At 41.6% G+C, this 25,000-nt stretch overlaps 1 protein-coding gene across 1 annotated transcript in view; it reads right to left on the bottom strand.

The window, feature by feature from the left end:
• jak3 (Janus kinase 3 (a protein tyrosine kinase, leukocyte)) overlaps positions 1 to 25,000 on the bottom strand; it is a 156,257-nt gene that overhangs the window by 30,487 nt on the left and 100,770 nt on the right. The window contains exons 14-19 of the mRNA XM_051934977.1: positions 24,293 to 24,431; positions 21,636 to 21,787; positions 20,182 to 20,332; positions 16,047 to 16,183; positions 10,727 to 10,916; positions 769 to 893 (exon numbers count right to left, since the gene is read on the bottom strand). Coding sequence (XP_051790937.1) covers positions 769 to 893; positions 10,727 to 10,916; positions 16,047 to 16,183; positions 20,182 to 20,332; positions 21,636 to 21,787; positions 24,293 to 24,431 — 894 coding nt within the window. The remainder of the gene's footprint in view (positions 1 to 768; positions 894 to 10,726; positions 10,917 to 16,046; positions 16,184 to 20,181; positions 20,333 to 21,635; positions 21,788 to 24,292; positions 24,432 to 25,000) is intronic.

Genomic DNA, 25,000 nt, shown 5'->3' with positions numbered 1-25,000 from the left:
AGAAATTAATTTAGCTTGTATTAAATAATTTTCAAATGACTTTACTCCGGTTTCTTCCCACAGTCCAAAGACATGCAGGTTAGGTGCATTGGCGATTCGAAATTGTCCCTAGTGTGTGCTTGGTGTGTGTGTGTGTGTGTGTGTGTGTGTGTGTGTGTGTGTGTGCGCGCCCTGGAGTGGGCTGGCGCCCTGCCCAGAGTTTGTTTCCTGCCTTCTGCCCTGTGTTGGCTGGGATTGGCTCCAGCAGACCCCCATGACCCTGTAGTTAGGATATAGCAGGTTGGATAATAGATGGATGGATGATTTTACTTTTGTTTTCCTCATAACCCATTAAAATCCTTGCTTTATGTTTTTAACTTATGTCTCTACTTTTATATAATATATTGGTCTGGATGTGTAGGGGGCATGTATAAATGTATATACAGTATATAGTAATATATAGAGAGATTTTATTTCTAATTTTCTAATCTGGTAACCCTACTCCAGCCACCATAAAAAAAAACCTCCCACTGTTCCATTCCACCTGAACTGGTGTGGTTCTGAGGTGTCACCCGTTGCATGGTTGCACTCAGGTCCTAATCTGGGATCCTGAGTTGCTTTGCTGTGTGGTGGATGCGGCAATGTGCTGTATCAGCGCCTGCTCCTAACCTTTCTTGTAGCTCCAAGCTTGCAACCTCCACTAATGTCGCAAAATCACCACAAGTAGACTATTGTTGATCTTCAGGCTTTAGTTACAGAGAACGGTCGGCATGAACAGAACATACATACCTTGCAGATCTGTAAGGCGTATAAAAGAAGGCGTTTGCTGTTGACCCATTCCTTGTTCTTGTCCAGGTATCCAGGCAGACTGCCGTATGGTAAATATTCCATTACCAACTTGACGTTCTGACGACCTGCATAACACGTAAAGACACATTTGAGACAATCTCTTTATAATCTCTTTAATAATCTCTTTTAGATGGGAACTTTTGAAGGTTTGCCACCACTGGAACTTGGGCCGTTTATAGTTCCTTGTAGTTGATTCCTATTACACTTTAGGGTACGCACTTTTTAATTCAACTAAGAACTGTTGTGGGTGGGGCTCAGGGGATAAATTGTGCTGATTGGTTGACCACAAGCACTAGCGCCATTTCACAAATCTGTTAATAGTTTGGACTTTGGAGGGTTATCGGCGAAGAAGAACCACTGCACTTAGCACAGAATCACTCTTCATAGCTGTCTACCTGGTGTGTCGTGCGGTGCACTGCATTGAAACAATAATCTGATCACATCACACTTCATCACTCTTCACAACCACCTGTCTTCAAATGCCAATGCATAATCTGACTTCACAGAATGTTGTTTTTCACTTGCTACTGGTTACGTTTATTTTTAACCCTTAAACTGCCGCAACCGGTTATAGCCGGTTCCCAGTGCAATTTGCAAACACGCTGGAGCTGATCAGTCAGTTCCGTACATTCGTTGAGCAGCCAGCTCATGACCACTGGCGCCCCCTAGTGCAGCGTTTCTCAACCTTTAAGTATTTGCAACCAGAGTTTTCATAAGTGTTAATTGCGCCCCCCTAACGTTTTTTTGAAAGGAGCCCACTAATACCAATTTGTTCTTTTGTAATTAATGATATATCATAGATGCATATTTTATTATACCTACTGTGACAATTAGAGGCACTGTCAACCCCTTGAACCCTCAGACCAGACGTCAGACACCAGATAAAAGTCCAATAATAATATTTATTATTATAAATAAGTGCACAAAGCACCCTCCTCTCCACAATACTCAATAAATCCAAGAACAATAACCAATAAACAATCCTCCACTCCCAGACGCTTAGCCACCCTGCCTCCCAACTCAGCTCATCTGTCTGGGATCCCCCACAGTCCTTTATAGTCCTTGACCCGAAAGTGCTTCTGAGCCCTCAGTCCATGTGATTATCCAGCACTTCCGGGTCAGGTAAAAACTTCTCTTTTTCTTCAGCCTGGAAGTATATCATTTCTTCCGTTCCTGTGAGTTGGAAATACTTCCGGGCTATACGGAAAATATATATCCCTGGGCCTCCCTGAAGCGACTCCTGGCGGCCCCCATGGTATCCAGCAGGGCTGTGCATTATAACTCCACTGTCCATGATTCCCTGCTGGCATTTGGGGCACCTCCATGCTGCAAGGAGGGCTCCATCTGGCAGCCTGGGTGTATTGGCCGGGACGAATGGCCGGCCATATCTCACATTACTTAACTTTTAGCGACATTTATCTAAGTCTATATTTATTTTTCTAGTATCAGAATGTAGTTTAAGTTCATTTGTTTTGGTTTCAACAGATGTATTTTTCATATTTTCCATTCTTGTTTTCTTATTTTCACAGCTTCGCTCCCCCCTTTTTGTTACTTTGTGCCCCCCTAGGGGGGCCCGCCTCACAGTTTAAGAATCACTGCCCTAGCGAATCAGTATCACTGTCCCTGGGATTCATCCGCTACACTAGACGAGCCTGACAGCGTCAGCGTTGGCCTCTGTGTGCTGCCAGTTCAAGCGCAGTTGACTCGGCGGTTTACTGAATTTCATCAATGGTGTTGTTATATCTATGGACAATAATATTGTACCAATAAAATAAAAAAAGAAGACGAGACAGGCTATAAGTAATAAACTTTAACAGGTCCTTTACGAAGATCGTTTCCCAGAGTACATGTTACACAGTCTTACATTTTATATCACTTCCTCTAAACTTCCCAATACCCATAATTCCTTATTACTACGGAATCCCCAAAGGTCCAGACTACAATATACTACAGGCGTCACTCACATCTTGTACATATAATAAGAGATTTTTCCAGTAGCTTTTAAAATATTTTTTACAGTTCATTGCCAGTGTGTAACATAATCATTGTTGCAGTAATTGTGATGCTCTTTGCATGAACATTTTTCTTGGTGACATTTCTTTAAAAAGTGCAGCAAAAGAGTATTTGGCATCTGGGGGTGCATTAACCCCCCCCCCCCCCCACAAAGTATGTGGCAGTTTAAGGGTTAACACATGTAATTTGCTCTCCACACCTGTGACTCAGATTTATATTTTTAATAGGGGTCCTCTTTTGGAAACTTTTCGACTTGTTCATTGTAATCAGAAGCTTTCTCTTTGTCTGGCCAGGCTAACGAGAGCACCGCTGCTCATGGCAGTTTCGAAATCCCCCCCGCCCCTACTCTGAGCTCCGCCTTCATGAGGCGTTGGATTGGTTTAGAAATGTGACACTCAATGAGCCCTCTAATTGATCCCCACCCAGTTTGAAGGACAATTCAATTCATGGTTGTCCTCCAGACATGCTGTTGTCACACAAATGCGCATGGGAGGCAGCTAAAGGGCTCGAGGGAAGGAAGTTCTGAGGCATGCCGGGATGTGGCAGAGTACACTGATTCTTTTTTTCCCTTGCCTGTAGACCATTCCCCGGGAGATCTCACTTGGCTCTCATGACGTCACTTCCGGACCGAGCCAATGGAAGAAGACCTTAACCGGCTCCGGCCCCTGTGATGTCACGTCCGGACTTGAACCAATGGCCGATGATCCTGAGCCAGACCCATACGACCTCACTTCCTGTCTTCCCCTTTAAAAGTCTAACCGTTTCCCCTATGTGTCAGTCTTGTTTTGGACTCTGTATTATGCACAACTGTGTTCTTTATTTGAAGAAACAACTTAGCAGCCAGGATATCACATTATACGGGTGGCTGCCCCAACCCTTTATCAGTGTGATGTCTCATTATTATGACACTGTATATATTATACATCTGGCTCTGCGAGGCTACAGTATGCGCTCTTTCCCAAGGTTTCTTCTATTTTTTCCCTACAAGGTTTTTTTGGGAGTTTTTCCTTGTCTTCTTAGAGAGTCGAGGCTGGAGGGCTGTCAAGAGGCAGGGCCTGTTAAAGCCCATTGCGGCACTTCTTGTATGATTTTGGGCTATACAAAAAATAAATTGTATTGTATTGGCATGAATTTTGCTTGTGCAAATTTCTTTGCACAGAAGAACTCTATGAATTATTAATGCCAATTCAAGTCAAGGAGTCAGAGTGCATTCAGCCAGCAGTGGGCCCAAGAGAAGATTCAACTCTAGATGGGGGGTACCAGCTCTTTGAGGGGCACACTCACTCAACACCTTCAGTTTTAGCACATTAGACATCAATTTTTTTTTGGAAATATGAAGATCTTAAGGAAAACCTTATTGGACGTGCCAAGTGCACAGAAGGGTAGGCAGGCAGGACTCAGACCAGGCACTAATGCTCGGAATATCCAGCTAACTCTGCCAACGTGCTGCCCAAAAATGAAAATAAATAATAATAATACATTTTAATTATTCGTAGGTGCCGTAGGTGCTGAAAACTCAAGGACACCGAACAATAGATAAAACACACATTATAAACAAAACTAAAATACGAAAATTAAAATTAGACAGAGCAACAGACCGAAGCTGACAATGGTGTTATCACATTTAGATAGATAGATAGATAGATAGATAGATAGATAGATAGATAGATAGATAGATAGATAGATAGATAGATAGATAGATAGATAGATAGATAGATAGATAGATAGATAGATAGATAGATAGATAGATAGATAGATAGATAGATAGATAGATAGATAGATAGATAGATAGATAGATAGATAGATAGATAGATAGATACTTTATTAATCCCAAGGGTAAATTCACATACTCCAGCAGCAGCATACTGATACAAAAAACAATATTAAATTAAAGAGTGATAACAATGCAGGAAAAAAAAAGACAATAACTTTGTATAATGTTAACGTTTACCCCCCCGGGTGGAATTGAAGAGTCGCAAACGCATTTAGCAACGGTGTTAGCCGACCAGGCTAGACTGGCTAATACACTGTGGTCAGCGACTCTGCCTAAGTTACGTGGGGGACGTCGAGAACTGGACCAGATGGAGTTTATTATTTTTGTAATGTCAGCCTGGAGACTCCGGTGGGACCCACGGTGGACGTATCTCCCCCGGGGGATGAATACGATATCCGGGTGGAGATACAGCCCAGTCAGCGATGGCACGGACTGGTGGAGGCTCAGTCGGAGGAGCTCAGCAGTTGAGTACTGAAGCAGTCCCATCACAGGTTGGATAGCGAGCTACAGGAGGGACCAAACAAACACGAACTAAATAAATATCCTACCGGTCCACATTGTAAGCGAAGATGTAGACAACTCAGATGTCTGGAGAACAAAGCCAGGTAAGTCTCAAAGCAGGGTTAGGCTGAAAAATAGTCCATACACAACTAAATCACCAGTCGAGCTAGAAATCAATCTAACTTTAAATGACTAAAAAATAAAACTCAACGTATAAATCTGCCCAAAATGAAAACAGCTGCTTAGTCCATTAGATCATAAGTTAATCACAAAGTGACCAGCGAGCAGCGGCGACCAGTCCCACTCAACCGGAAGCTCAATATATCAAAAACGTTCGTTTGCCAACTGACGGTGTAGGCCCATCATTCAGTGCAAAATTCAGTGACAGCTCTCATCGCCAGTTATAGGCTTACATTATTTTTTACAAGAGTAGTTGTGACATTTTTACTGCTGTTTTGCAATATTTGCAATATAGCAGACCCCAGCTGTATGCTTAGTTCTTTATTACAGGAGCATTTTTGCAATATTTGCAATATAAAATATGCTGTATGCTTCATTTTTTTATTACAGGAGCATTAACACGATAGTTATTGTGCTTTTATGATATAAAATATGCTGTATGCTTAATTCTTTATTATGGGAATGTTAATGAGATTGTTATTGTGCTTTTGCAATATTTGCAATATAAAATATGCTGTATACTTATTTCTTTATTATGGGAGCGTTAATAAAATTGTTATTGTGCTTTTACAATATTTGCAATATAACAGACCCCAGCTGTATGCTTAGTTCTTTATTACAGGAGCATTTTTGCAATATTTGCAATATAAAATATGCTGTATGCTTCATTTTTATATTATGGGAGCATTAATGAGATTGTTATTGTGCTTTTATGATATAAAATATGCTGTATGCTTAATTCTTTATTACGGGAGCATTAATAAAATTGTTATTGTGCTTTTACAATATTTGCAATATAACAGACCCCAGCTGTTAGTTTATTTCATTATTACGGGAGTATTAATGAGATTGTTATTGTGCTTTGATAATATTTTCAATTTAATAGGAGCCTAGTGGCAAAATGCCAGTTCTGTTAACCATCTTGTAATTCTCGGGGGTATGTACTGATAAGAAAATGCAAAAAACAATTTACAAGAATAGGCTGCTGAGCCTTATGGACCTCACCAAGGCCTGTTTGCGTAGTGTGTCAAAAATAATAATTCATTTATTTGTCCAGTGCCTAGTGGTAACTGCTTGCAGTGATACCGAGAATTTGAAACTGTTAGTCAATTTTCCTCAATATCTGTTCTTTAAAAGGTACAATCACAATATTTCTTAGATGAAATATGATAACTGTTGTCATGCATGTGCACCTCTCAGGCAATGAGAAGGTAAGCAAAACCAATTTGGGACAAGAAGAGGCGCTAACATTAACCCTTTCTTCTCTCCCTATCGCAGTTCTGAGGACAATTCCTAGCCCTGCCCATAGCACCCGGAGAAAGCTCCACCCCTTCTGCCTGGGATGTCATAAACACGGGCGGTCCCCAGAACAAGGCACTCATTTTGGAGCTGGACTTCAACAGTACCAGAGCTCCCACTGAAGTACCGTACCTTGCCTACTAAACAAATTTTTTTTCTTCCTTTTTTTACATTTAGATTTGGCTCCCCTATTGGTACCCAAACCTTTTCTGGCATCCTTGGTCTGTTCACCCGGTCACACTCTATATATAAAACTAGCTGTGTTAGCCACTGTCACATGTGTGCGCATTGGGGACAGTATATATCAGGGGTCTCCAACACGTCGGTAGCTCGCAACCCCCTTCCAAGTAGTTCGCCAAAGGTTTAATGAATCCTACATGAATTTGAAAACTTGATTAGTCAAACGAGGGGCGGGGCGATCTTTCCAAAAAGTCATCCTTTTAACACAAAATCACGATCTACAATCTGAATTGCAATCTCTCTTTTCAATGTGGCATACACTTAAGAGAATATCCGGACTCAAACTCATCAAGACCTAAGTAACACTTTATTTTAAATATCAAACAAAGTTGAATTCAATTGTTCTCTCGTTTGCTAGCTAAGCAAAGTTAATGCACACGCCACGAAGCTGGCGAGTCAGTGAGGAAGGCCCCCCTGGCCCATTGCGTGAATCTCGGATTCGCACAAATAAATCGGTACCACAAGCAAACTCTGATACATAGAGAAATGAGAGAAGTCGCAAAAGCAACTGGAATGTTCAAGCAAATTATAGAAAAATACCCAATCTAAATCCGTGAAGTAGTTCTCTCGTGAAAAGCAGACAGACAGACATTAGATTTTATATATTATATATTAGTAAACCTTCAAAATAATGTGCAGTTAAAGTCTCAACAGCATTCTCCGCATTTCTGGAGCTTAGTAGAGCCAGATAACTATAAGAATCTTCACCAAGCAGCTCTGAAAATGTCTGCTTTGTTTGGGTCTCCAATACCTCTGTGAGTCTGACATGAATGTGATGAAGTCAAAGTTCAGAACAAGACTGACAAGACGAACATTTAAATGACTCCATAGGAGTGAACCTCAGTGGCTCCACTCCACCAGACACCTCAGTGCCAGTCATCTGACTCACTAAACAACACATCACACATGACACTGGACCTGTGAATAAAGTGACACAGTGACATGTGACAAAGTGAAAAATGAAGAAGTCAGATCTGTGGATTTGGAATTGCATTGTTTTGTTTTGACAGCATTCATGTTTTAATCCAATAGTGTGAGATACACTAGAAAATGTATACAGACATACAGAATGCACTTGCAGGCAAACTAAATATTTTTTTTGTGATGTTTTTAATGCAAAATGTGACTTGTGGACACCAACATTTTGTAAATGTTCAGGCAAAACAAGCTTATTCAGTTTGTTTGGGTTGAAATAAGCTATGAGAATAAACGTTAGAAAACAGGAGTAACTCTCGGCCATTTTCATTTTGTAAAAGTAGCTCTCTGGGGAAAAAAGGTTGGAGACCCCTGGTATAAAGTGGTGCGACTATATATGGTGCGACTCAAACCACTTACACCTGAACACCAGCAAAACCAAGGAGCTGGTGGTGGATTTTAGGAGGCTCAGGCCCCTCATGGACCCCGTGATCATCAGAGGTGACTGTGTGCAGATGGTGCAGACCTATAAATACCTGGGAGTGCAGCTGGATGATAAATTGGACTGGACTGCCAATAGATAGATAGTGTGGTGGATTGCCGGCTTCCTAATCCGGCCCTCACCCCCAGGCCGCCAGGAGGTGCTCTCCCAACAGCATGGACGTGCCCCGAGTTCCAGCAGGGCCTCATGGACTATGTAGTTTTTATACACAGCCCTGCTGGATACCTTGGGGACCACTGGGAGTTGCCGTCGGGAAGCCTGTGGACTCATATGTGCCCTATAACCTGGAAGTACGTCCTGGTCACGTGAGCAGGAGAGATGACGTACTTCCAGGTTGAAGATAAGGACTGTTTACCCTGACCCGGAAGGAATAAGGAATAGTGGACTGTTGGGCAGGAACACCTCCGGGTCAGGGTGTATAAAAGGACTCTGGGAAAGCCCAGACACTGAGCTGAGCTGGGAGGTAGGGTGGCGAAGTGTCTGGGCGAGGAGGAAAGAGTAGTATTGTGAGTTTATTGATTATATGAGTAGTGTGGAGTGGAGGGTGCTTTGTGCACGTGATTACAAAATAAAGAAGTCTTGTACTTTCATCTGGTGTTTGGAGTGGTACCTGAGGGTTCAAGAGGTGGACACACGCCTCAACTGCTACAATAGATAGATAGATAGATAGATAGATAGATAGATAGATAGATAGATAGATAGATAGATAGATAGATAGATAGATAGATAGATAGATAGATAGATAGATAGATAGATAGATAGATAGATAGATAGATAGATAGATAGATAGATAGATAGATACTTTATTAATCCCAAGGGGAAATTCACATTCACATTCACATCACAATACTGATGCTTTGTTCAAGAGAGGACAGAGCCGACTATACTTCCTTAGAAGACTGGCATCCTTCAACATCTGCAATAAGATGCTGCAGATGTTCTATTAGACGGTTGTGGCGAGTGCCCTCTTCTACGCGGTGGTGTACTGGGGAGGCAGCAAAAAGAAGAGGGACACCTCACGCCTGGACAAACTGGTGAGGAAGGCAGGCTCTATTGTAGGCACGGAGCTGGACAGTTTGACATCTGTGGCAGAGCGACGGGCGCTGAGCAGACTCCTGTCAATTATGGAGAATCCACTGCATCCACTGAACAGGATCATCTCCAGACAGAGGAGCAGCTTCAGCGACAGACTGCTGTCACCGTCCTGCTCCACTGACAGACTGAGGAGATCGTTCCTCCCCCACACTATGCGACTCTTCAATTCCACCCCAGGTGGGGGTGTAAACGTTAACATTATACAAAGTTATTGTCTGTTTTTACCTGCATTTTTATTACTCTTTAATTTAATATTGTTTTTGTATCAGTATGCTGCTGCTGGAGTATGGGAATTTCCCCTTGGGATTAATAAAGTATCTATCTATCTATCTATCTATCTATCTATCTATCTATCTATCTATCTATCTATCTATCTATCTATCTATCTATCTATCTATCTATCTATCTATCTATCTATCTATCTATCGGTTCAGTTAATGGTAATTCTCCACTGGAACACAAGATGGCGCTGTTGCCTAACACCTTTTCTCTTCCTCCCTCTGACATCAGTTCAGGTGTCCGCCTGCCTGGACCCACCCCTTCCTGCTGGAAGTCCTTAACAGAGGAAGCTCTACCATATTAAAGCAATCTGTTCAAGAGACTTGCGTCTGCTTGACGTTTTTCTTTCATTTTTCAATGCGCCTTAACCTGCGTTTTGTTTATATTACACATTGTTGGACTTTGGGTGCCCCAACACTTCACAGCTGTCTGCGTTTTGTTTTACACCATCTAAGATGGGTTGAAATTGAAATAATCAACAGAGACCTCAGCGTTAACATTTGTGCCATCTAGTGGAATGTATTTTGTTATGCATGAGATGGAGATGTCTCAGTTGGTCCCACACTTGCTCAGGGACAGAGCTCTGCGATCCTGACTCATCCTTACAAGACCATATCGTTTGAAGCCAAGCAGGCCACTTTCTGTTCAGTTTTGTTTGTGCCTTTCACTCTCATGCACTTAAACCTGCCTAAAAGATTCATTGAGGTGATCCGACTGGCACCAAATACTTATCTGGACTCACTCTGTATTTCTTCTACCTGTCCACAGCAATTAGGACTAAATCGTAGCAAGTTAGGTAACTAGAGTTAAAACATTTTTATCAGCAAATTAAAGGGTTCTAATTAAGAAATTGGTTAAAGTGAAAACCTGAAGCAACTGCAGCTCCCCAGAATGAGGATCCCTGTTGTAGAGCAAAAATGAACCCGAGACGATTATACAATTTGAAAAGATCCCGCGTGTCAGTGGTACCCTGTCGCCTTAGGTCCAGTGGTGCCAGCATTCCCACCGTGACTCTCATTTGGATTAGGCATGTTTGTCACTGGTATGTTATATCATGGAGGTGAGTAGTCCTTCCCTATAGGTACTATTCTTGATCTTACCCATACTGTAGCAGACCCCCTTGTACTTGACGATATGTTCATTGTGCAGCGACCTCATGATGCCAATCTCTTTCTCAAACTGACCCAGGTGTTCATTTTTGCTTTGCTGTAGCCTTTTGACAGCCACCAGTTCTCCGGTATTGTCTCCCAGGGGGTCATAGCGGCACAGCTCCACGCTGCCAAAATTCCCCTAAAGGCAAACACAATGGGAAAGAGAACAAAGAGAGAGTGTGAGCGACCAACATGAGAAATGAAGAAGCATTATCTCTAATTACCCTTTTATGTTTGTTGTATTTTGAAAATGAATAGCCAGTGGCTCAGTGGCTAAAGTAAAAAGCAATGGTGATAGAGGGCACCCTTGTTGAGTATCACATTTCTAGACAGAAGTCTGAATTCATGTTGTCAAAGGCACTAAGGCTTCTGGACTGGTAAAAAGTAATTTTATTCATGCAGATATGTTTGGGCTAAATCCAAGTTTGTGTCAGTGTAATGAAAAAGTAGTTCAATACGACTCTGTCAAAGGTTTTTTCTGCACTCTTAGAGACAGAGACTGCAGATGTGTTTGATTTTGTAGGTGAGTGTATTAAATGTTTTCTGAAAACTTGTTTTCACTTTGTGGATCGATGGTTAAAAATGTAATTTATCCATCCATCCATCCATTATCCAACCCGCTATATCCTAACTACAGGGTCAGAGGGGTCTGCTGGAGCCAATCCCAGCCAACACAGGGCGCAAGGCAGGAAACAAACCCCGGGCAGGGCGCCAGCCCACCGCAGAAAATGTAATTTATCCATTTAAAATGAAATATTCAACACAATAAAGTGTGCAGAAAGTAAAGGGGTCTGAATACTGTCTGAATCCACAGTAAATAATCATAACAAACTTGACAAGGCTCACATTTAAAAACTCGTAAGCCTTACATTTTTTCTTACAAAATCAAATAAAATGTGTTGCATTTTTTGGCTTAAAAAATGACTTTTTTGTTAACTACTGTTGTAAAATGTGCAAAATACTAAAAGTACAGAGTCAGAAGTGTAAAAAGTATAATGATACAAATAATCCTCTTTAATAAAATCCCTGTGTGCGTCCAGGTGTCCGTGTGTGGGTGTCTTTTGGTGAAGTGCGCATGCGCGGGGCACGGTGCGATGCGCGATATTACTGTCAGAGAAAGTTACAGGCGTTTTACGGAAATACAAACCAGTATTACTGAGAGAGGAAATTAAAGGTACACAATACAGTGACGCATATTACAGCCACATACAAGCCAGTATTACTGTCAGAGGAGATTAAAGGCATATTACCGACGCGCACGCCTGTATTACCGACAGAGAAAATTAAAGGTATATTACGGACGTTCAAGCCATCGAATGTACAAGCCAGTATTACTGTCACACACAATACATGGCAGCAGCCCACGAAGAACGGTCAGCACAGCAAGTACAGTGATCCCTCGCTATATCGTGCTTCGCCTTTTGCGGCTTCACTCTATCGCAGATTTTATATGTAAGCATATTTAAATATATATCGCGGATTTTTTCTGGTTCGCAGATTTCTGCGGACAATGGGTCTTTTAATTTCTGGTACATGCTTCCTCAGTTGGTTTGCCCAGTTGATTTCATACAAGGGACGCTATTGGCAGATGGCTGAGAAGCTACCCAACTTACTTTTCTCTCTCTCTCTCTCTTGCGCTGACTTTCTCTGATCCTGACGTAGGGGGTGTGAGCAGGGGGGCTGTTCGCACACCTAGACGATACGGACGCTCGTCTAAAAATGCTGAAAGATTATCTTCACGTTGCTACCTTCTGTGTGCAGCTGCTTCGTGAAGCGACATGCTGCACGGTGCTTCACATACTTAAAAGCTCAAAGGGCACGTATTGATTTTTCACTGTTTTGTTTTTCTCTCTCTCTCTCTCTGCTCCTGACGGAGGGGGTGTGAGCTGCCGCCTTCAACAGCTTTGTACCGGCGGTGCTTCGCATACTTAAAAGCCAAACAGCCCTATTGATTTGTTTGCTTTCCTCTCTGTTTCTGACAGCCTGTGCTCCTGACACGCACTCCTTTGAAGAGGAAGATATGTTTGCATTCTTTTAATTGTGAGACAGAACTGTCATCTCTGTCTTGTCAATGGAGCACAGTTTAAACTTTTGAAAAAGAGACAAGTGTTTGTTTGCAGTGTTTGAATAACGTTCCTGTCTCTCTACAACCTCCTGTGTTTCTGCGCAAATCTGTGACCCAAGCATGACAATATAAAAATAACCATATAAACATATGGTTTCTACTTTGCGGATTTTCTTATTTCGCGGGTGGCTCTGGAATGCAACCCCCGCGATGGAGGAGGGATTACTGTAAACATCAACAAAAGAAAGAATGAAAGACAAAGAAAAATACGACCAACAAAAAGAATGAGGTCAAAGTCCCTTGCCATTTAATATAGACTGTACCTACTAATGTTTATGCACTACTGTTCTAGTGCCCGTTATTGCAACGGGCTAAATGACTAGTAATAACAATATGAAATGAATAATAACAATGATGTTTGAAATAATAATAATAATCTATTCTATATATATAAAATTCTTTTGTGCAACAATATTATGTTACTTTTTATGTCACGTTTTTTGTCACGCTTTAAATCTGGGCTTATTTTAAAACCTGCATATATGTTTTTGCTATCATTCTTTTCAGAATGTATCAAACTTTAATGTGATGTTGTCAGATTTTCAGATTCCATTTTTAAATTATAAACTAAAATATCAAGAACTCGCGTCCCGCAAGACGAGACTTTGTGCCGAGACATTGAACCATGCCCAGGGCCAGAAGATAAGATAAGATAAGATAAGATAAGATAAGATAAGATAAGATAAGATAAGATAAGATAAGATAAGATAAGATACGATAAGAACTTTATTTATCCCGAGGGAAATTCTTTTGTCATATACATGCTCAGTGCAACAAGAGGAATAAAGATAAGGTAGTAAAGAGTTTAAAAAGAACAGTAGTAATAGTGCAAACAGAATAACAACTCTAAACAAAGTAACAAATAACTATAACTAATAGTTTGTATTATAACTGTATAACTAATTTGTGCAAAGCAACAAACAACTATAACTAAGACTATAACAGATATAATAAAACAACAGATTATTAGTGCAAGTGGTTATGAAAAGTGACTTAGTGTTTGTGCCATGAATAAATGAGATAGCAGCATGTGATGATGGGATGAAACAAACATTCAGTAACATACAGATGAGTAAATAAAAAACCGAATGAGACCTAATGACAAAAATTCAGCATTGGCAGCAGCAGCAGCAAGCCAGTAGCTGATCGAGCAAAGAGGAGGTAAAAAAAAACCAACAGTTATTTGTTTCCCATTGTATTACCGTTTAAGAGGGGGTGTTGGAGGAGTGATCGCATCTACATGGGGTGTGTTCAGCCCCCCTCTTCACAATGCGAGCGGCCGAGATGCGAAGTGGCTGGCATGCAGCGCAGGCCAGAGGAGTTGGCGAGCAAAGCGAGCAGGGGGGAACCCCCTAGTAATAATATGAAATGAATAATAATAATGATGTTTGAACACGTATGGTCATTTACCATACAACAACATTCATCATAATGGTTAATTTCTTTGGATTACGTCATCATCAAGAAATAACTTCAATTAAGTAAGTGGACCTTGGTTATCAATGTTCACTTTTATTCCTGGCTGCCCCACAAAATCCGAGCGAGGTGGTACTGGTTTATTTGAAACAGGGACATCCGAATCCTATTTGACTCATCCCAATTTCTTTCGGTTTCACTGTCCCTTTCAATTTCACTGCCTGACGACAGAATCACCTTGTCATCACTGCTCCTCAACATCACTGCCCGCATCACTGTCAACAGCGTGAAACACCTGGGCTGCTGAAAAATGTTTCTTACCAGACACCATTATGTCATTATGAAGATGCGCCCACACTGTTGCCAAGGTAACGATCAGGCCTAATAATTACGTAAGACACGTTGTAGCGCTGCCACATAAAGATAATGTTTTCTGCTGTCGATCGGTTATTGGGGGGAACAGCCTTCCGACAGAGATTGACAGCGGTACCCCAGAGGTGGAACTTCCGGTTGGTTCGGGGATTCATTTGCATAAAGCGCGCCGTTTTAGAGGGAAGAAAAAAGAGGAGAAGGGGTGTGAAAGAAGAACATCGTTTGATAAAAATGGCAGATCAGCTACTGCACTAGCCATGGGAAAAGCCTAGGAGCTCCTACAGTCCTGTCAGAAGGTGGATGGTCTTCTCTTTTGTACCTGGGAATCGATCGTTCCGCTATTACCTACGGACTCGGGTTAGCTATCAAAACGGACTTACTATACTTTGATCATGGCGCAAGTCTGACTGTATGACTTTTATGACGAAGAGGAGATTGGATGTATAGTCCGCTATTTTCAGGACTCCTCATCTGCTCGCCGGCCGTTGTGGGAGTATTACAGTGGACAATCTGCGGATCTATTTATTACCTCTGGAATGGGAATTGGGGGAATGAATACTGTTGATGTGTAGATACATGTACTGTATATGTGTGTGGCGCTGCAAATTAAGGGTTACTTAGGTTCGGGTGGGGCGATCCATGTGTAAGGGATTGTTTTTCTATTTGTTGTTTATTTGATGGACTGCAAGGATAAATATGGACTATGGTGTGCAGTGACCTATAAATGCATTGATATTAAGGGATTGTTTTTATTAGAATAAAGGCTATACGGGAAATTTATTAAGGTGTGATATTGGCCTATCCTGTTATCATCTGCCTTTAGCTAGGACAGAATAGTGGTAGCAATAATCTCAGGCTAGTGCTCGAGACGAATTGTTACAACGTCTATACCATTGCCCAAGAAATCCTCGAGTCAGACGCTTAAGTGAGATGTGTTAATACCATTGACCGGCTGACACTCTGGACTAACACGTGTACACGAGTGACGCTCAGGTCTATCGCTAGGGAGGTTAAGCAGTTCCCATTTTGTCGTCTGACACTTCAGCCCGTCTTCTTCATAATTTGAGTCCATTGGCCATCAAACACAACAGACAGACACACACACACACACACACACAAATTCGACTTTTTATGCTTGCTCTCCCCTCACTGAGTTACTGACCACAATTTTCCACCTTTGTCCATGTGTAAGATTCACCCGCCATTTGAAGGCCCACCAGTTTATCTTTCATATTTAACAGATGAAAAAATTCATTTTCTGGAACGTTTATCTAACTGGTTTCTGTGATTGTGTGATGTCACCATCACAGACCCCACAAGAACCCCTACAATGTAACCCTTTCCCAAGATACCTACCTTGCCCAACAGGTAAATATAGCGGAAGTGCCTCTCCTCATAGAGCAGGGGGTCCCGGGAATCAGATAGATTGACGTATCTCCAGTAAGTATCTTCCTGCTGGGGGCAGTACTGCTGCTCCAAAAGCAGTTCATAATCTGGAAAACAAAATGGAAGGAGCATCAGAGTGATAAGTTAATCAGCACAGGAGCTTTTGTGAAAATTCTTAGGCCTCGCTCTGCACCAAATTCTTATGATTTTGAAGTTATTCTCTTCAAAAAGACCTTATCTTAATTGTTTTTATAAAAAATGCCCATACTGGAGGCTCATCATGGTCATCTTCTCCTAAGCCAGTTGTGTCTTTTATGGGGGATCCAAATTTAACTTACTTCTGTCGTGTCTCTGAGAAAAAAAAAATGAGAACTCGATAGACACTTGTGCACTAAAGGAAAAAACGGAGCCAGCCTTTGATCTGCACCTTCTGTGTTTCCTACGCAGGTTTGTGACAACAAAAGGGATCTGGAAATACTCATTTTATCGCATATCCCTGGTATTATTATTCTTGAGGTGAGGGGTGAGTCTTGTGTGAGTTCTCACAAAAATAAGAAAGTAAGTTAAAAACACAACCTACCACTTGACATGAAAACTTTACTGTGATTTGGTCTTTTGTGAGGAAACCACACCCCCAGGGGAGGGGTGAAAGGATGTTGCGTAAGAAGACAACTAAGTGCTGAGCCATCACACACAGCTGGTCTTTTTTAAAAATGGCTAAATCTCATAATATTGGTATCTCTACCGCCTTCAACATCATCCAACCTCTGCTCCTTAGGGACAAGCTGACAGAGATGGGAGTAGATTCATACCTGTTGGCATGGATCGTGGACTATCTTAAAGACAGACCTCAGTATGTGCGTCTTGGGAACTGCATGTCTGACATTGTGGTCACCAAAACACAGGAGCGCCACAGGGGACTGTACTTTCTCCGGTCCTGTTCAGCTGATATACATCGGACTTCCAATACAACTTGGAGTCCTGCCACGTGCAAAAGTTCGCTGACGACACTGCTATCGTGGGCTGCATCAGGAGTGGGCAGGAGGAGGAGTATAGGAACCTTATCAATGACTTTGTTAAATGGTGCGACTCAAACCACCTACACCTGAACACCAGCAAAACCAAGGAGCTGGTGGTGGATTTTAGGAGGACCAGGCCCCTCATGGACCCCATGATTATCAGAGGTGACTGTGTGCAGAGGGTGCAGACCTATAAATACCTGGGAGTGCAGCTGGATGATAAATTGGACTGGACTGCCAATACTGATGCTCTGTACAAGAGAGGACAGAGCCAACGATACTTCCTTAGAAGGCTGGCGTCCTTCAACATCTGCAATAAGATGCTGCAGATGTTCTATCAGACAGTTGTGGTGAGCACCCTCTTCTACGCGGTGGTGTGCTGGGGAGGCAGCAAAAAGAAGAGGGACGCCTCATGCCTGGACAAACTGGTGAGGAAGGCAGGCTCTATTGTAGGCACGGAGCTGGACAGTTTGACATCTGTGGCAGAGTGACGGGTGCTGAGCAGACTCCTGTCAATCATGGAGAATCCACTGCATCCACTGAACAGGATCATCTCCAGACAGAGGAGCAGCTTCAGCGACAGACTGCTGTCACCGTCCTGCTCCACTGACAGACTGAGGAGATCATTCCTCCACCACACTACTCTTCAATTCCACCCAGGGGGGGTAAACATTAACATTATACAAAGATATTGTCTGTTATACCTGCATTGTTATCACTCTTTAATGTAATATTGTTCTTTATCAGTATGCTGCTGCTGGAGTATGGGAATTTCCCCTTGGGATTAATAAAGTACAGTATCTATCTATCTATCTATCTATCTATCTATCTATCTATCTATCTATCTATCTATCTATCTATCTATCTATCTATCTATCTATCTATCTATCTATCTATCTATCTATCTATCTATCTATCTATCTATCTATCTATTTTGCTTTGCGCCCTTCCCCACCTTAACCTATTATCTATGGGGAAGGAATGAAGGCTTTAGATTCAACAAAAATTTTGATGTCCGGTTTTCGACTGATCTCAATGTTTTAGGGTCCCCGATACTGAAAACATTGATATCTCTGATGATGGGTGTGTCTGTCTGTGTGTCACAGTTTCTTGAGGACGGTCTACAGCTGAACGAAAAAAATACCAAACTTAAAACTTGATGATGACATGCTGATTAGTTTTTTAGCCAAATCGTGCAAAAGAAAGTGGCAGCACTCTAGAGGAACCCTCAAATGCTGCAATTCTGCAGAGTTCTGGATTCTTCTACTCAATTGCTATTATAATGACTTATTTTATGATCAGAAAGATCAGAGTGGTATATAATGACTGAAATGTTACAGAATAGTTCAGGTAACTTGGTTCCTAGGGTGCAAAGCCTACTGATGCTCATATATGAATTTTGTGTTCAGAACTGACCTGTATGATCTATTTTACAATGTGTGTGTGATCACAAGACACGGATAAATTGGGGGACGTTATCCTTAGACTATATGATGCACTAGTGAGACCATATCTTGAGTATTGTGTGCAGTTCAGTGTTAATGTGTGTAGTGTATTATCTATTGAATTGTAGTTTGTAATAAATATAGTAGTAAAATGCATTGCATTTGTCATTCCAACAGATGGCACATCACAAACATCTGTAGTAATAAAATACATCCATCCATCCATTTTCCAACCCGCTGAATCCGAACACAGGGTCACGGGGGTCTGCTGGAGCCAATCCCAGCCAACACAGGGCACAAGGCAGGAACCAATCCTGGGCAGGGTGCCAACCCACCGCAGGTAATAAAATACATTACTGAAAATGTTTCTATTCCATGTGTTGGAATGACAAATGCAATACATTTTATTACTAAGAATGTTTGTGACGCACCATCCTTTGGAATGACAGAGACATAGCAATCGGATGGATAAACAGATACTTATCCTTTAATTAAGGTGGATTAGCTGTGCTACCCCATCCAAGACAGGTTGAAATCTAAATCACAAGATAGAGCTCAGTGTTAACATTTCCTTCTACCATGCAATGTGTATGTCTCTATCATATGCCATGTGGTATGGGGTTCGTAAAAGCAGTGTTAATGTTTGTGATGCACCATCTGTTGGATTAGCAAATGCAATTCACATGTCTTTGCTATAAACCAATTAGTATGAGATCTGTAACAGCAGTATTAATGTTTATAATGCGCCATCTGTTGGAGTGACAAAAGCAAAGCATTTTATTTCTAAAAATGTTTGTGATGTGCCATCTTTTGGAATGAGAGAGCGAGACATAGCAATCAGATGGACACTCCGACACTTACCCTTTTGTTAAGGTGTACTAGATGTGTTACCCCATCTAACACAGGTTCAACGTAGACCTCAGTGCTAACATTTCTGTGCACCATGTAATCAGTACCTGTTCAAGGTTATTTTGCGCTCTCGACCAAGCTTATTAGTGACCCAGCCGACTATTCTGTAGCTAACCTGTGCATCTGGATTTTTTTCCCTCTTATGATTTACACCCTAGGTAAATGCCTAATTTGCCTTAATGGTGGTGGTGGCCCTGAATGTAATGTATATGTCTTTGCTATAAGGTATGGGATGCATAAAAGCAGTTTTAATGCTTGTGATGCACCGTATGTTGGAATGGCAAATGCAATGCATCTGTCTCTGTTATATGCCATTTTGGTATGGGAATCGTAAAAGTGGTGTTAATGTTTGTGATACGCCATGTGTTGGAATGACAAATGCAATGTGTTTTATTACTAAAAATGTTTGTTATGCAGCATCTTTTGGAATGACAGAGACACAACAATTGGGGGGTCACACAGACACTTATCCTTTTATTAAAGTGGATGTTCTGGATTTGGTAAATAAACTGATGAGTGAATTTCAAGAGAAATGAAAAAGATGGGTTTTAATGAAAACCTGCAGCTGTCTAGTAGTACATTTAAGAACCAGTGACTTAGTGGTACAAAATATTTGCAACATTAGTGACATAAAATGGTCATGGGAATATTTTATATCATAAAAATATATGATATATTCCGGGTTCAATTAATAAATATGAATATCGAATATTTGGAATCAGAGAAACTCACCTGATGTGAACAGGTTGTTCAGCTGCCGGATGATGGCACGGAAAGATGGTCTCAGAGAAGGCTGGTACTGCATGCATCGGGTGATAAGGTTGGCCAGCTCTGTCCATCGTGGGGCAGGTAGCTGCATTTGGTCCTTATAGAAACGCTGCTTCTATATAGGAGAAGAAATGGGAGAGTGTATTTCTAGTCTGAGAAGACAGAGGGCACCATTGGAGCAGTGCTTTTATCCAGAATAACGTCAAAAAACCAGAATATCCAAAAACAGGGACTGGTAGGCTAGTAGGTGGGGTAAGTGAATGGTCAACTTTCAGGACTGACATGTTGCACTCCACTTAAGTGCATGCGGTGATCTCATCCAGGGACCGGGAATGGAGTTGACTGTAATACTTTTCCAGTACGAGTAAATTACAAATTTTAAGAGTACATTTTTCTGAGAGGCGGCACGGTGGCGCAGTGGGTAGCACTGCTGCCTCGCAGTTGGGAGACCTGAGGACCCGGGTTCGCTTCCCGGGCCCTCCCTGCGTGGAGTTTGCATGTTCTCCCCGTGTCTGCATGGGTTTCCTCCGGGCGCTCCGGTTTCCTCCCACAGTCCAAAGATATGCAGGTTAGGTGGATTGGCGATTCTAAATTGGCCCTAGTGTGTGCTTGGTGTTTGTGTGTGTCCTGCGGTGGGTTGGCACCCTGCCTGGGATTGGTTCCTGCCTTGTGCCTTGTGTTGGCTGGGATTGGCTCCAGCAGACCCCTGTGACCCTGTGTTCGGATTCAGCGGGTTGGAAAATGGATGGATGGATTTTTCTGAGATGAGAGGGGGTGTTGCTGCTAATGATGTCATCTCCTTCTTTCTCCACAGTGCAGAGACAGGTACTTAATCCATCTGTAATATAATTCAAATGAGATGTAAAACTGAGTTCCTGACTCTCCGTGTGGCATAAAATCTGCTTGGGTATCTTTTAAAATTTTTCGATGTTAAGGTTTCAATATCATTCAAAGGGATAATTAGGAGGGTCTAATCCCCTGTATTTAGCACATTGGGAGCAGTTCTAAACACACAGGACACCACAGGCAAAATCTATTTTAAACCGATTTTTGGCAACGTAAATGGCAACCTGTGCCCCGAGTTGTGCTTGAGTGACGTTGCTGTCACTTATTGAACAATAAGGAAGATTTGAAGCAATAGTCATCAAAAGAAGCTGCACAGACATTGAGGTTATTCTCTGAGTTTCTTCAAAGAAAGTCTTCTTTCCTGATATGGATCCACTGGTGCTGCTCCAGACTGACATTAACACATCAGAGTGATGAACGAAGCAACTCCGTTAACATTCCTCTCATTCTAGAGACAGTGGGTGTCATACGCCAGAGAGATAAGAGCAGGGAGGTGAGGCCGGAAACATTTTAGTCATCCAAGTCAGCTTTCTTGTCTTTAGTGTGGGAGCAGGACATGTTGTAATACTCACCGACTCGAGGTCACGGCCGAGCAGAGGCACCTCACCGCTGTTGAAGATCTCCCACAGCGTGGCGCCAAAGCTCCATTTGTCTGACTCCAGCACTGGCAGCGCTGGGCACTCAACCAGTTCAGGAGCCACCCATGGGATACGGTCCCAAACCACTACAAGTTAAAAGAAACAACGGGAAATAAATACATAAATACATACATGCACAAATAAATAAATACATAAATATCAGCATTAGAGAATCTGTATGATCTCCACTACGTTTTACATCAATCTACTTATTTCTATCTATCTATCTATCTATCTATCTATCTATCTATCTATCTATCTATCTATCTATTTTCCAACCCGCTGAATCCGAACACATGGTCACGGGGGTCTACTGGAGCCAATCCCAGCCAACACAGGGCGCAAGGCAGGAACCAATCCTGGGCAGGGTGCCAACCCACCACAGTATCTGTCTATCTATCTATCTATCTATCTATCTATCTATCTATCTATCTATCTATCTATCTATCTATCTATCTATCTATCTATCTATCTATTATATAGTGCCTTTCATATCTATCTATCTATCTATCTATCTATCTATCTATCTATCTATCTATCTATCTATCTATCTATCTATCTATCTATCTATCTATCTATCTATCTATCTTATAGTGCCTTTCATATCTATCTATCTATCTATCTATCTATCTATCTATCTATCTATCTATCTATCTATCTATCTATCTATCTATCTATCTATCTATTATATAGTGCCTTTCATATCTATCTATCTATCTATCTATCTATCTATCTATCTATCTATCTATCTATCTATCTATCTATCTATTATATAGTGCCTTTCATATCTATCTATCTATCTATCTATCTATCTATCTATCTATCTATCTATCTATCTATCTATCTATCTATCTATCTATCTATCTATCTATCTATCTATCTATCTATCTATCTATCTATTATATAGTGTCTTTCATATCTATCTATCTATCTATCTATCTATCTATCTATCTATCTATCTATCTATCTATCTATCTATCTATCTATCTATTATATAGTGCCTTTCATATCTATCTATTATATAGTGCTTTTCATATATCTATCTATCTATCTATCTATCTATCTATCTATCTATCTATCTATCTATCTATCTATCTATCTATCTATCTATCTATCTATCTATCTATCTATTATATAGTGCCTTTCATATCTATCTATCTATCTATCTATCTATCTATCTATCTATCTATCTATCTATCTATCTATCTATCTATCTATCTATCTATCTATCTATCTATCTATCTATATCTTTTTGTCTATTATATAGCACCTTAAGCATGGGAAAGGCACTATCTAAATAAAATGTATTATTATATTATTTTCATTATTTTTATAATACTTAGTTGGGTGGCAGGGTGTGCAGTGGGTAGCACTGCTGCCTCACAGTAAGGAGACCTGTGGTTCACTTCCCGGGTCCTCCGTGTGTGTTCTCCCCGTGTCTGCGTGGGTTTCCTTCCACAGTCCAAAGACATGCAGGTCAAGTGCATTGGCGATCCTAAATTGTCCCTAATGTGTGTGCTTGGTGTGTGTGTGTGTGTGTGTGTTCTGTGGTGGGTTGGCACCCTGTTGGCTGGGATTGGCTCCAGCAGACCCCCGTGACCCTGTGTTTGGAATCAGTGGGTTGGAAAATGGATGGATGGATAATATTTAGCAATGGCCTGCTTTTTCAAAAAAGCGTAAGGTTTTGCTTTAATAACAAATGTTGTGTCATGCGATAATTTCAGAGTTATTGTCCCGTTTCTACATTGAAATGAAATTCCTATTGGCATGTATGACCAACATGGAGCCGGCCGTCCGAATCTCAACCCATTGATTACCTAGAATTAAACATCACAATTATATACGTGGTGGTAAATGAAATGTACGTGATGAATGGCTTGTCAGTAAGGGAACTGACTGACCCCGAGTGCTGCACCTGGCCTGTGCTATTCATTGTAACCACAACAGTGGCCATTAACATGTGCCAGGCGATAGTGGCTACCCGCTCAGACACTGGCACCTTATGCCTTTCCCGGACCCTCATAACACACAGGAGTGACACCACAATGCCACACAGCCAGATATGGTAGGGTCTCGATGCGTCAAACGGGGGGTGGTGGCGGGGGGCTGCTCTGGATGTGTATGAGGTTGATTATCATTGAATTCACGAACGCACATTTACAAGGTGATTGTGACTTATTAGGGTAAATTCTGTAGAAATGTGTGTACGACGGGTTTTATAAATCTGATTACGCATTTTCCTGGTTTATGGAGTGCATGAATTTTCACGTTCAAATCCACACCAAGTATTATAAACAAGGCTGTTACCTTTGCAAATGTTATGCGTGTTACATTACATTTTATGGATTTTTCTACACCCCTTTTCTTCCAGTCAATGTCATAGTGATAAGGACTATTTATTGCCCATTGTGCTCTTATTTTACTGAGAAGTTCTACCTAAACAATATTCTCAAAATTCAGACAAGAGGATTCCATACTTATACACTCATACAAAAAACATGGCAGCCAAAAAGGGCCTACTCGTATTTGAATACATTTCGATATTTTTGGAGTTTTATAGCGCATAAATGTTAATAAGCCATGCACTTTACCTTCCCTGGTCAGCACTCCCACACTGATCCCCGGGTCGCTCAGCTTGATAAATGGGGGGCTTCCTGTCGTCGCGTCTCCTTCCCTGGACAGGAGCAGATTCTTTGCCCGGATGTTTCCGTGAACGATTTTCTTATCCTCCTTCAGGTGGCGTGAAAGGAAGAGTAAGAAAATTAGACCTTCAAGGTTAAATGAAAAGAAGTCAGACCACTGTAAGAAGATCAAATCCATGCAGAATTCATCTGTTTCAAGAGGTGTAGCCCAAGCATGGGGGGTGAATAGGGAATAATCAGGAAGAGTCAGAATGCAAATGGTGGACACTGTGATTATTAATCAACCTTTGCCTCTAATTAATTAAACATGTAAATGAGAGACGTGACAGAGATGACATGACAGTATGACTCTCCCGTGATCCTTTGGTGAGTGTCCCTGTCACACGGCTTTCATGTTTTCTTCACTCTGCTTAACAATTCAACTTGAGAAGCTTAACTCTTTGAGGGCTGAATATCTTTTCCAAAAAACTCAGTTTTCTTAAAAGCACACAAAGCAATGGTTTCATACCGAAATCAACATAAAAAGTCTAATGCTGTGTGCCGTGGCCAACAGTTCGCAGTCTGTAGCAGCTCAAGCCACTCACGGGCGGCACGACAGCTGGCAGGAATGCGTGGCAGGCTGGCTGCCAGGCTGTCTTCATGGGGTCGGGGGCGTCA

This window comes from Erpetoichthys calabaricus, chromosome 12 (assembly GCF_900747795.2).
Source record: "Erpetoichthys calabaricus chromosome 12, fErpCal1.3, whole genome shotgun sequence".
Classification (NCBI taxonomy): Eukaryota; Metazoa; Chordata; class Cladistia; order Polypteriformes; family Polypteridae; genus Erpetoichthys; species Erpetoichthys calabaricus.
Note: the sequence above shows the minus strand (reverse complement) of the source record. Positions and strands in the feature narration are given on the sequence as shown.